We start from the raw sequence: 13,989 nt of genomic DNA on the forward strand, positions 1-13,989 counted from the left end.
TGGGGGTGGGGAACTGGCAGACCCTAATATTCAGATACAAGGAAGAATTTGATACACAGAAATAAACACACTAAGATGCTAGAATCAGGAATGAGTCCCAAATAGAATTCTAGGCACCGATGAAATGAAACTCATCAGCAAACTCCTATAATTGGAAAGATGAGTTGGGTTCAGAAGCTGAGTTCTAAAATCAATTTTTAAGACCTTCTTAATGTACTAAATGTTAACAAATCAGTTTCTCAATCTGTAAAGCAAAAGGGTAAAAGAATGATTACTTTGTTGGCTTCAAGTTTTAATCCTATAGGAAAAACTAAAAGACATAATATCCAAATTAAACAGTTCAAAAAGAAAGCAAATAGCTTTGTTGCCTCTGGCAATGAATGTATACCAAGAAATGGGCAAACTGAGCTACTCCAGAACCTTGACCAAGCAATCCCCATAAATTTAAGGGAAAGACACTATTTTGGGTGGTGAATCCATGCCTACAAACACTATGACTAGGACAATATCAATTTCACAATCTTATAACAATGGAAGTAACACAAATTACTTACTTTGTCTAGGGTAAGCATATAGAAATTAGTGATATCATGTTCTTGGGCATAACGGATTCGAGCTCTGCATTCTTCTTCATCTATTAGCTCACCCACATACTCATTCACAAATTCACCCTAGAACAAGAAATAGCTCTTAATGGCAAAAAGCACAACTGTGTTTCCAGGTACACCTTATTTTTTAAAAAATTAATGAAAATAACAATCTCCAAAGAAGTTCATGTACACGTAACTAGTCATTTTAGCGAAGGATTATTCAAGAAACACAAATATGATGCTTCAACTATTTGACAATGGAAACCACCTCCCCACTCCTATCACGGTTACCAGGAGAAAAACTGGGATACACTGGACAATGAAGATCAACCAAGATGAAAGTAAGTAAACTAGGGCTCCATTATAATGCTGATATGGATAGTTGAACCCTTTAAATGCCCCCAAACCTGAAAGTCAGTTTCCCTAAACTATGATCCTTTTCCGAAGAACATGCTCTGTCTGCTGCCTTTCCACATTTTACAATGCTGTCCTCCTGACACTGTGGCCATACTAGCTTTCACTCTTGCTGTCCACCTTGCCTGCAATGCTTTAACACTCAACTAGTCTAAGCCAACAACTATTTGTCTTTCAATTTTCAACTTAAAATATTCTCAGAGTCAAAGCTAGTTTCAGGCCCTTTACCATTTACCACTGCCTCCAGAACCCTTTGTGCTTCCACACTGGGTGATTACTTGATCAATGTCTGCCCCCCTTAGAATGTAAACTTTATGAAAACATGGACCATGTCTCTATTATTGATCACTGCATTTGGAGCACAATGCCCAACACACAGTAGATAATAACCACTTAGCAAATAACGAAACAGACTGATATTCACTTCCTTTTCTAGAGACAAACTTCAGAATTCTTCAGAAAGCATAACTAGAATAAAGTTTATTTTATTAAAATGTCAAGATTTATTCTACACAAAGACTACATAATATTATCTACCAGAAACTTGCAGGTCCTTCTAAGTTTGAAATTGTAGATGTTAGTGTGCTTTTTAGTACAGAGGGCCTAATCCTCTTCTTCATTTTCCATGAACTCAAACCCAGTGAAAACAGATTTTATTAGGTGATTAACACCTTTGTATCACATGTTCATTATCCCCTTTCTCTTAACTACAGGTTCCAGGATTGTCACAAAAGAGCAAATAAGGTCATAGTATCTCTATGAATTCCCTTCATTTTTTCATCCTCATACACAGTGAACATGTTTAATACTAAGGACTTTAGAGGTAAAGGAGACTTTCCCAAGCCTATAAACTCTAGAAGGACACAGCAAGACTAATAGTAAGGTTAATCCTTAACTATGTTATCTTCCCTCTAATGATCATCTCCTATTCATCAAGAATAACTACTCCTATTAAGCAAATGCAAAGAAAAAAAAAATCTATAAATTATGAAAAACTTTCTTTACCTTTTTAATATCGGTTTTTGTCCGGAGACCCCAGCCCCTCTGTAATGTGCGAAAAATTTCAACCTCTGGATACTGGCGCTTAGTGAAGCACTGGTTTTGGCAGCGTCCTCCAGCAGGACATACTGTGGGGTGGCACTCATAGAGCAGCATGCGGTTGATACACTCGGAGTCTATCCCACAGGGGTTATCATCAGTAGCTTTACAGTTGCAACGGGGAATTTCAGACAAGTCTGCAGTAAAGATCTGTACCCTGCCAATAGGACGGTTCACCTGGAAAAGAAATACATACTATAGAACATCAGGCAAGCCAACACAAGCCAGTTTAGGACCTATTAAAAGATAGACGTCTTTTCCTTGAAGTTGAATGCCACATTTTACAGGATTTTGAACTTCGTGGCATTATTCACAATAGCTAAAATGTGGCAAGAACCCATATACATCCACAGATAGATAACACATGGATATACAAAATGTGGTATAAATAATGGAATATTATTCAGCTTAAAAAGGAAATTCTGACACATGGTATAATATGGATGAACCTGAAGTACATTATTGTACATGAAATAAGCCAGTCACAAAAAGACAAATACTGTATGATTCCAACTTATATAAGGTACTTATAGTAATCAAAATCATAAAGACAAAAAGTAGAATGGTGGTTTTGAAGAAATGAGAGGAGGGGAGAATGGGAAGCTAATGTTTAATGGGTAGAGTTTCAGGTTTACTAGATGAAAAAAAATACTAGAGATATACGGTGGTAATGGCTGCAAACATTATGAATGCACTTAATATCACTGAACTGTATGTTTAAATAGGATTAGGCTGATAAATTTTATGTTATCTATATTTTACAATAAAAAAATTGAAAAAAGATTTAGGCACGCTTGACATAAAGCCTTACTTAATATACAAATTATGAATCCCACAAAAAATTTTTGAAAATCACTTAAAAAAAGGTAGTTTAACAGCTGGTACACCAAAGTGAACTGTAAACTGAGTTTCTGCTATTACCACATGGTGGCACCACTTTAGCAACTACATTAAAAGAAAAAATTCTTAAATTATAATGGCTTGCATGAGAAGGTCTTTGGGTAACTGAGGTTCCTGTTATGTGAAGATATATTTTAATATTTATTACCATAATATGAAATCTTTTTAATAGACTATAGCAATGTCACTCATGCATTTATTTAGTAGTAGTCAAAAACAGTGAAAATCTGCTGAGGTAAAACACAGAGGTCAAACAAACAGCTGCTGTAACACTGAAGCCATTAGTTTTTCAAATGCTGGTAGCAACAATTTGAGGCAAAAAACAGACATTTCATAATACAGATGGATTTGTGTACTATGAGAATGAGTCTCCCCTACCTGATATTATTTCATGGGTAATAGTCAAACTGTGAGTCTTTAAAAACTCAACCCTTTCATAAAAATTGGCTATTCAGGAATTTTATCAAAATTTTGACAAATCACTTGTTAACATTGTTGTGAGAATAAGAAATAACAAGTAAAAGTTATAGTACAGAGCTTACTACAGCCTCTTAAACATGGTAGATATTAAAATTAAGTTGTCCTTTTAATATCTTATTTATCTATTTATTTATTTATTTGAGAGAGAGAGAGAGAATATGAATCTTAAAAGGAGGCTCCATGCTCAGTATGGAGCCCAATGCAGGACTTGATCCCACGACCTGGGATCATGACCTGAGCTGAAATCAAGAGTCAGATGCTTAACTGATTCAGTCAGCTAGGCACCTATTAATGTCCCTTTTAAGTATTTGTCACATCAAATATTTGAGATTACCCTATCTATTCAATCTAAAATCACTATGATTAACAAAAGTTATTTCCACCCGCTAAATTCCCAAAAAGTTTCATTTCTAACATTTTAGTTTTTGCCTACTGTTTAACAATATCATAAAATCTCCACTGTCTTTGCAGAAATATGTCTTCAAACCAGTTCTCGATAGCACCTTAGAAGGATGTAACTCTATCAGATCTCTTCCCAGATTTTCCAAATACTGGTAAAAATTGTAAACTTCTTGTTAATGGAGGAATATTGTTACCACATGAAGTTATACTATTGAAGGCATACTATTACCACTGAAGTCACAAAACTCAAGAAAGCAAATTCTAAAAGTATAGAGGTAAGGACTAAGTTCAATCACCTCAGACTGCAGGTCCTACAAATAGGGCATTTGAACATGCACCTCTGTCTCAAGATGAGTACCCTTACCTGACCTCCCTCCCACAAAATTTTCATCCTACTCCTTTTCTTCTATAAAGATATGTTTCAATCATTCGGAAGATCTAATCTAATTTGTTACTAATCCCAAGTAAGTTTCTTGCCTAACATAATATAAAGCAAAACAAAAAAAACACATTGTTTAGTAAGAATAAAATATAAATATGTAAGTACAGTTAAATTTAGCTCACTCTAGATCAGAGATTGACAAACTTTTCCTGTCAATGGATAGATGGTAAATTTTAGTCTCTGAAGGGTATAGATTTCTGGTGCATGTAGCTTAATTCTGTCATTGGAGCACAAAAGTAGCATAAGACAATTTCTAAAGAAGCATGGATGAGTGTCAATAAAACTTCATTTATGGATACTGATACTTGAATTTCATATAATTTTCATGTCCTGCTTTTCATTTTTATATTTTTCCCAACCAGAGTAGGCCAGATTTTGGTCCATGGACTGTTGGTTGGTTTGCCAATGGTTTGCCATTTGGTCCATGGACCACAGTTTGCCAACCCTTGATCTAAAACTTTTTCCTGGAAATATATTTGTTTATAAAAAGGTGGGGACAGTGTATGAAGGAAAGAAGTTGGCTTCTAAATTCTGTGATTTAGATCACTCACAAGAAGTTTCTCTCTCAACAGCTCAATATGGTTGACGTGCTACTCAGAAATGCCTCCCTTGCTATTATCTGACATCTATGACTGTGGGAAACCAGATTACTTTCCCCTTTTTGAGGCCTAACTACACTTAGATCTCTATGCATTATATCTCCATGCACAATAACTCCACTTAACTCTCAGTATATCACCACCAGTGTCCATTTAGACTCAATTTTAGATTGAGTCTCTTTTCATCAGTTTTATTTGTAAGGATTTATATTTTATTAATCTTATTCTTTCTTAGAGGTCTTCCAAAGATCAAAAGCCAAATTTACCTTTTTTTAAAAGGGGGAGGGGGGGGAACCACCCTCATTCTATCTTGCAACTACCATGTACATCCATTAAAACCCTTTTAAAAATCTAAGCTATATTATGGAATTTTAGTGTTCTTAATTTCCTATATTTCATAACATTTTACTATTTTATCATTACTCATAGTTACTCATCAGTGATTCCCAACTCTGCCAATAAAGATTTAACTGACAAGAAAACAGAAAAATAATGAAATCACCAAAGTTCATACATGCAAGAGTTCAACACTCACATTTTAGTTTCTGTATGGCATTGCCCAAAGTGCTAAATCATCTTTCCAGAATGTATTAAAGAGTCGAGATAACATCTTTGTAGTCTGCTTTTAGTAGGGTTGCTTTACTGAGCAAATAAAAATCCCAGACACCTGATTAAATTTGAATTTCAGATTGAAAAAAAAAAAATAGGTTTCTAGTTTAGGTATGTCCCATGGAATATTTGGGATATACTTGACTACATTAGCCTCTAAAGATGGTGAAATTGATCTTTAAGTGAAACCTCAGACTAGAAGACTTTAGAAGCTCAAATATCAATGGGAATACTAATAATAAATTTCTATAGACAAAAAAGAAATGGTGTTCAGGAATGACATCAGCATAAATACCGTACAACAAGAAACTGGACAGTCTCATTTTGTTAACAAAGTTAATAATAGCATTCTTTCGTGTCTTCTAATGTTTGAACACAACTAACTTCTTAAAAAGGTTTTTTGAAAAGAGGTTATAGGAGTGCCTGGCTGGCTCAGTTAAGTGTGTGACTCTTGATCTCAGGGTCATGAGTTCAAGCCCCATGTTAGGTGTAGAGATTACCTATTTAAATAAATAAAACTTAGAATAAAGAAGTTTTAGTAAATACTTGTTGAAATGTCTAGTAAATTTGTTCTACATTATTCCTGTATTTTTAACTTCTCTTAATTATTCATAAAAATGACTTAAAACATAAAAAAATACAAAGGATCCGAAGGACCCTGATGATAAACAGTGAGGACTCTTACTCTACTAGGTTCATTAAGGGTTAGGTACACCTAACAGGAACTTTACTGACCTTGGGAAACCCAGTCACAGTGGTCACCTAAAATATCTTTAGTATCAGCCATTACCAAGAAGACTTACCCTGTGTATTATTCACACTATCTTGGGACTATTTATCATTTTTTATCATGGTTCTTGAACCCCCTTCAAACTGCAAGATATTGACTGTGCACATAATCTAATCCAATCTACTTCTATAAAAAGACTTTCCAAAGCAACAGAAAAAATTATAAAACACAACTGATTTTACATAAAAGTGTAGACAAGGTGCTAGGAATGCTGCTCTGGAACTTTTTATCTTCTTTCAAGTTCATACCTCTACCTAAAAGCAACTGTGTTTGTGCTTCCAATCCTCTTCATGAACACAGCAGGAAGAGAGAGAGATCTATATAGGGTCTCTCCTAGAGACAGAGTCTCCTGAGGTCTTCTCTCACCTTTATATGCTTGTAAGGTGGTGGCTTCTTGTCATTCTTTCGGTCTTCCTGCAGCTGTCTTAGCTCTTTTTGTGCCTTTAACTCCTCAAACCTTGCTGCAGCTTCTTGAAGAGCTAAGAAAACACACAGCACAAGTCACTTAATCTTAGGTGGACTTGTTCATTTTGCCTTTTTTTCCCCTTTAAAGTTGGAGAAAATCCATGTCTTTTACACAAAACTCAACCAGCATTATATGGAAAATTAAGAAGTATATATGACTGCTATTTTCAAGTTAATTTATAGTTCCCAGGGTATTCAGATTTAGCATTAATACAAAACATAATCCACCATTAAATGGCACAATGCAGGCTACCACCTTCAGAGGAAAATTTAAAACAAAAACAAATCCAGCCAAATGATTTGAAAAAGCCCACAAATAACATCTCCTAACAACGAGACTGCATCTGTTCAGCAAAGTCACTGCCCTTCATTAAGCCAAATTCTTGCCTCAGTTCTGAACCTCTTGCCTCCAGAAACACTCCGTCTCTTTAGTGCCAAATAACATGCTACATTCCTTTGGAAGAAATTCAAAATTAAAGTTTTCCTCTCCTTCTTACCCAATTTTCTAGAGTACCTGTCCTATTCCTCTCCTAAGGCTCATTCTGTAAATATCAACTATTAGCTATAAAGATACAATAACAGATCTTCATAGCTGATTTGTATTCAAGTACTATACTTTCATATGCTTGAAAGAGTGTAATATCTTAGAAGTCCAACAAAATCTTAAGATTCTTTCTTTTTCCATGTAAAACTAATTTTTAATTCATTCTCCTTTTTTAGAATTCATTATTCCTGAACCAGATTAAAAATTCTGAAAAGAATTCCAATTCTTTCCCCTCCTTCCTCTCTGCAGCTTTCCCCATATTGTTAGCTATTTAAAGAAAATATCCCCTTTGATCCACCCCTTTTTCTCCATTTCCCTGTCACCATCTAACAGAATTCGTGTGGCCCTGAATCCTCTTATTGTTATAATCACTCCTTTCTTCATGCTATTATTCACCATGTGCTGCCTAGTCTGTCTACTTAATGTCTATCCAAATACTCATCATCCTCTCCACCCCAGAGTCACTTCACTGTGACAGTCTTATCATCTCTGTTCAGAAGTACTGAAACAGCCATCTCACTGACATTCTGGCTATAGCCTCTCACGTTTATGGTCCTCAAGTTTAACTTAGACAAAAGTTTCTAAAAAGTCTGCTCTGACCATGTAACTTACCTACCTTTTCTGGCAAACAGCCCTGTGTTCCCCAACCCCATCTTCAACTGTACTGCATAGAGGTCACTCCGTTTGTTAAAGATTTAATGTATACTTTCACATATGCTGTCTTGTTAACATTTTCATTGTTAATTTTTTTTTTTTTTACGTTTAAATGTTTGTTTATTTTTGAGACAGAGCAAGTGTTCTGGGGAAGGGCAGAGAGAGATGGAGACAGAGAATCCCAAGCACGCTCTGTGCTATCAGCACTGAACCCGACGTGGGGCTCAAACTCATGAACCTTGAGATCATGACCTGAGCTGAAATCAAGAGTCAGATGCTTAACTGACTGAGCCACCCAGGTGCCCCTAAAGTTTATTTTTAGAGGTGGGGAGGGGGTAGGGAGGGAGGGGAAGAAAGAGCATGCCTGGGGGGAGGGGCAGAGAGAGAGGGAGACAGAATCCTGAGCAGGCTCCGCACTGAAAATTTGATGCAGGACTCAAACTCACAAACCGTGAGATCATGACCAAAGCGGAAGTTGGGACACTTAACCAACTGAGCCACCCAGGTGTCCCCCATTTGTTAACTTCTTTGCAGGCAGAGTAGGGCTTAAGAGTTTGGATTCTGGAGTCCAATTGCTAGAGTTTGAAACCTTCCTGTATCACTTATTGGCACTGGAACCTTGGGTAAGTAATTTTTACTTTTATGATCCTTAGTTTCCTCATCTATAAAATAAGGATAATAACATCTAACTTACAGGGGATATTACAAGGACTTAAAGCAGAAAAAACCTGAACAGGGTCTGGCAAACAATAAATGAGAACTATTATTATGGTTCACTCTTCAAAGTCACTTGGAAAAAAAACCATCCAGGACTTCTAACTTTGATCCCCAGCACAGTTATGCTTCCTCTTGGTCTGGTGCACACCATGCACATTTTTGCCACAACACTCAAAGAATGGCATTTTGACTGCTTAGATCTCGAATTTGCCCATAAAAACGTGTATTCTTTGAAGGCAGAGGTACCCAGCCAGCCCAGGGTAGAGGCATAGAAAGAGCAGAATCCCAGAGCTTTAGTGGGCTCAGACTTGTGGTACTCCCTACAACTCGACCTTCTCCCCCAGCCTCTGTGGTGGCCAGCTCTATGCAGACAAAGATGTTGCTAAACTGGTCCCCGACCATCCAAGATTACAAGACTCAAGAGCCAAGCTCCTATAGTATTAATACTAACAGCCCATATTTGCACAGAAATGACATGGTCAACAGATAAGTGAGGACCCAATGAAATGACCTTTGTGAAACTTGTTCCCTATGGACATCATTCTCATTCCTCATCAAGAAAGTTTTACCTGCTTACAATCTTATAAAGAATCTTCATCTAATCAAAAAGTTTCACTATTTTTTAATGTTTATTTTTTTTAACTTAAAGTTTATTTATTTATTTTGGGGAGAGAGAGAGAGAGAGAGAGAGAGAGAGAGCGAGCGAGCCCAAGCTGGGGAGAGGCACAGAGAGAGGGAAAGAGAAAACTCTGTCAGCACAGAGCCCCACTTGGAGCTCAAATTCACCAACTGTGAGATCATGACCTAAGCTGCAACCAAGAGTCAGAAACTTAACAGACTGAGCCACCCAGATAACCCTTAAATGTTTATTTTTGAGACAGCACAAGTTGGGGAGGGGCAGAGAGAGGGGGACCAAGGGTTAAAAGTGGGCTACGAGCTGACAGCAGTGAGCCCAATGTGAGGCTTGAACTCATGAACTGAGAGATCATGACCTGAGCCAAAGTCGGAGGCTCCACCGACTGAGCCACCCAGGTGCCCCGAAAGTTTCACTTGTTTAGAATCTCTACCTCACCATGCAGATAAAATCTTACATATGTCAATGTCCAAATAAATTAAGAAATAAGACATACTTATACTGTCTTTCAAAGGACAGCTAAAGGAAGAAAGTAATTATTGTTGATGGCATACCAACTCAACTATGTGCTCTGTGGTTGATGTTTTTATTATCTCACTGAATTCTCAAAGCAACCTTTACTCATTATACAGTAAGAGAAAACTGAGGCTCATAGTTGATTCAACCCCTCCTAGCCCCAAATGTCCCCATTCCTTTACTACCAGGCCAGCTTAAAAAAAATCTCTTTTGATTCAGAACATTAATGCTTTCATTTTCAATATTTTCCTTTATTAAATGTTTTGTCTTTTTTTTTTTTTCAACGTTTATTTATTTTTGGGACAGAGAGAGACAGAGCATGAACGGGGGAGGGGCAGAGAGAGAGGGAGACACAGAATCGGAAACAGGCTCCAGGCTCTGAGCCATCAGCCCAGAGCCCGACGCGGGGCTCGAACCCACGGACCGCGAGATCGTGACCTGGCTGAAGTCAGACGCTTAACTGACTGCGCCACCCAGGCGCCCCTATATTTTCCTTTATTAACTTCTGGTGAATTTTATTTCTTCCCAACAAATCAAAACAAAACAAAACAAAACAAAACCTTGTGGAACAAACAACTCTACTAGAGATTCTGACTCTTGTCTAGCAAACTATACTGTTTATGCTATAAAATAGTTCCAAAGTTCCAGTACTTGATAAGATGCTGAGAAAACAGAACTGATAAAACACTTCCCTCAAGGGGCACCTGGGTGGCTCAGTTGGTTAAAGCGTCTCACTCTTGATTTCAGCTCAGGTCAAGATCTCAAGGTTCGTGGGATCAAGGCCCACATTGTGGGCTAACAGCACAGAGCCTACTTGGAATTTTCCCCGCCCCTCCCTCACTCAGGCTTTCTCTATCTCTCTTTCTTTCTCAAAAGTAAATAAATAAACCAAAAAAAAAAAAAAAACTCCCTCAAGGAAATTTTAGTTACCTAAAGGTTAGGCTAAAAATAATGAGCTATGTGGATCAAGTTCCCTGTAAAATCCTATAGCTGTAGCTACATAATGCCCCAGAGATCAGAACACAGCAGCTAATGGAATATATGTGAATTCTAACACAAACAGAACAAATACCTGGGTAACAGAGATCTGTGCTGGCCTGAGAAACAAAAAGGATAAAGTTACCTTTTTTATATGTCCCATCCACTCCTTTGCCCATCTTATCCTTGCTGCTCACATCACCCTCCATATAGGGAAAGACTCGAGCCTGGTGTGTCCACAGATAGTCATTGGACCCAAAGAATAACACAGGGAACTCGCCAACATCATGTCTCATCTTATCAATATTGGAAGGTACAGCTCGAGGATGGCAGATCTCAGCTGGCCACCACCTGGGAAAGGTGAAAACAAGCAAGGAAACCTTTAGAAGGCTGCAGAATAATTAGGGAAACAAGCTACTTTTTAGGACAGGAATAAGGAATAACAAGGTCTATCCACATTAAAGTCCAACCTAGCCATTTTTACAATCTAACTAGAGAACAAACAAGTAGTATGTGCTGAAAACGCCCACCTTCATAGATATACTCACATATAAAGTTAGATTCAGTTATTCTAGTTTAAAGAATCTATAAAAGGAAACAATAATTTAACAAAATAATAATTATCACATAGATATGAACAAAGCTTTTGACTATAATGTTCACTGAAGAATTATCTTTAAGAATGAAAACCTGGACAGCAATCTAAATGTTCAACAATAAGAGAATGAATGATAAGGTAACTATGGCACATGATACAATGAAATACAATTTGGCTTTTAAAAAACTGTTAGGCATATAGAAAAATGGCACCAAGAAATGCCCCCTAAAACAAAATAATAAAATAATAAAATAATAAAATAAAATAAAATAAAATACATGTAAATTAATACTTTACATGTCCACTTTAGGAAGACAATTTGGCATTAGTTATTTAAGGTGGAAACCCCTATCCAAGAAAAACTCCTGTGCATGTACACTAAGGAACACTGACAAACTGCTCCAAACAGGAAAATGGATAAATTAACTACACTATATCGGAAGTCTATATGAAAAAGAAACGGAGAATGGCAAAGTATGAACTAGAGCACTACACTAACCACTATAAATCTCAGGAGAATAGTGAATGAAAAAAGCAAGCAGCAGGAAAATATAGCATCAATTCCTTTACATAAAGGTCTAAAACATGCAAAACAAAACATTATACATGTGTAAACATATAGTAACGCAAAGGAATAAAAAACACAAAATGTTGTATAGTCGTTACTGCTAGGAGTGGGGCAACAGTATATTCAGAAAGGGTCATGGAGGGAGCCTCAAGTACCAGCCATATGCTATTTCTTTAAATGGGAGGAACATACATAGGTATGTACTTATGTATGTATGTATCAGAAAGGTAAATTTCTGATTCTCTTAAATCATGCATGTTATGATATTCTTCTGTATATTCCATGATCAACAAAAATAATTAAAAAAAAGAAAAGACACAAAACTGGGTATAAACCATAAGGCTAATTATTTTGAGGGAACATGCATTGGTGTGTCTTCAAGTAAATATGCTACAATATTAGCAATGTATCTTCCTTGTTATGGGTTTGTTTTCATTCATGAATTTTCCAGAGAATATGTATTATTCCTATAATCACAAAACAGAAAATGAGTTTTTTTCTTTTATAATGAAAAAATTAATGGGGGGGGGTGCACCTTGCTTAATCAGAAAAATTTTTTTTAAAAATTAAAGAAAAAAAATGCTAAACACTGTATTTAAGATCCCAAGAAACAGAGGATGGTAAAAGAAAAGAGTGTCAGTCTCCTTCATGCTCACTCACCTGTATCGTCCAACTTTTACCCAGACAATTTCCCTGTAATGGGGCTTTTTGCCTGCCTTACAATCATTGCAATACCAGTTTCCTTCAGGGATATCAATGTTCAGGCATTCACGATGAAAAGCAGCAGGGCAAGAATCACAGCACAGAAGGCTGCCTCCTGTGGGAATCAAAAAATCTGGCACTCAGAATCACAAGGCCACATATCATGACCCAGATGAAATAGCTTTTGCTCCTAACCAATTATTTATCTCTCAGCTAAGGACTTAGTAATTTATCCAGAAAGGATTTTCTACAAGAGCATTTATTCCCTCTCCAATATTCCTGCGAACCACAACCTTGGGGGTTTGTTAGAGTCACAACAAATAAATATGAGATCTTACTGGCAAAATGAGGTTAGGGCAATGAGGTCAGAAATCAACCTCTAGGGTGCCTGGGTGGCTCAGTCAGTTGAGCAGCCGACTTTGGCTCAGGTCATGATCTCACGGTTCATGACTTTGAGACCCATGTTGGGCTCTGTGCTGACGGCCTGGAGCCTGCTTCGGATTATGTGTCTCCCTCTCTCTCTACCCCTCCCTTGCTCATGCTCTGTCTCTCTTTCTCAAAAATAAACATTTAAAAAAAAGTTAAAAAAATCAACTTCTAAAAATATATACATGCACACATATTTATTTCTTTCTCTTCACACACCAGAGACACACCAAATAAAAAGGATACCAGGGACACACAATGACCAGAGTATGAAGAGCACAAATTTTAAGTGATGTCAATTTTGAGCACCAAGATCATATGACCATAGGGAACTCACTTTTCTTGCTAAGGTATCATTTCCTCAGTGATGTTTTCCACAATCACATCTATTTGAAGACGAGATAAGTGAAAAAATGGCCCAGTAGTGTCTGACACAGACACAGTCTCCATATGGTCAGTTCCTTCCCTCTTTTGAAATTACTCTTTAATCATTTTTATGTTTGGTACTCTGACACCTATGGGCTCTTTTCAGAGTAACATTTATAAATGCATAAACCTAACATATAGATTGGAAAGACAATGTTACATTAAGATATAATTATCAAAATGTTAGAACAAGAAATTATGTTTCTTTGTAATGCAAAAATAAGATCTAGCAGTAGCAATGACTGCAAAATACTTTAAGATATCTACAACAAATGAAATACCTATGATTTTCACAGTTGACAAAAAAGTCACAGGTACTAAAGTGATGTTGCCCTAAAATTCAGTTAAATGTATGTTCTCCCTTCTCCATTGAGGTTTCAGACACCAGGATAATTACATATATTGCAATGACAAGGAATTTTCACTTCCTAAAGATT

General features: G+C 36.8%; 1 protein-coding gene across 3 annotated transcripts in view; it reads right to left on the reverse strand.

Moving 5' to 3' along the window:
• NSD1 (nuclear receptor binding SET domain protein 1) overlaps positions 1 to 13,989 on the reverse strand; it is a 146,889-nt gene that overhangs the window by 9,274 nt on the left and 123,626 nt on the right. For all 3 annotated transcript variants that reach the window (XM_030326753.1, XM_032594062.1, XM_030326748.1), the window contains 5 exons: positions 12,659 to 12,815; positions 10,978 to 11,183; positions 6,691 to 6,803; positions 2,010 to 2,279; positions 555 to 671 (listed from right to left, as the gene is read on the reverse strand). In XM_030326753.1, coding sequence (XP_030182613.1) covers positions 555 to 671; positions 2,010 to 2,279; positions 6,691 to 6,803; positions 10,978 to 11,183; positions 12,659 to 12,815 — 863 coding nt within the window. The remainder of the gene's footprint in view (positions 1 to 554; positions 672 to 2,009; positions 2,280 to 6,690; positions 6,804 to 10,977; positions 11,184 to 12,658; positions 12,816 to 13,989) is intronic.

This window comes from Lynx canadensis, chromosome A1 (assembly GCF_007474595.2).
Source record: "Lynx canadensis isolate LIC74 chromosome A1, mLynCan4.pri.v2, whole genome shotgun sequence".
NCBI classification, from domain to species: domain Eukaryota; kingdom Metazoa; phylum Chordata; class Mammalia; order Carnivora; family Felidae; genus Lynx; species Lynx canadensis.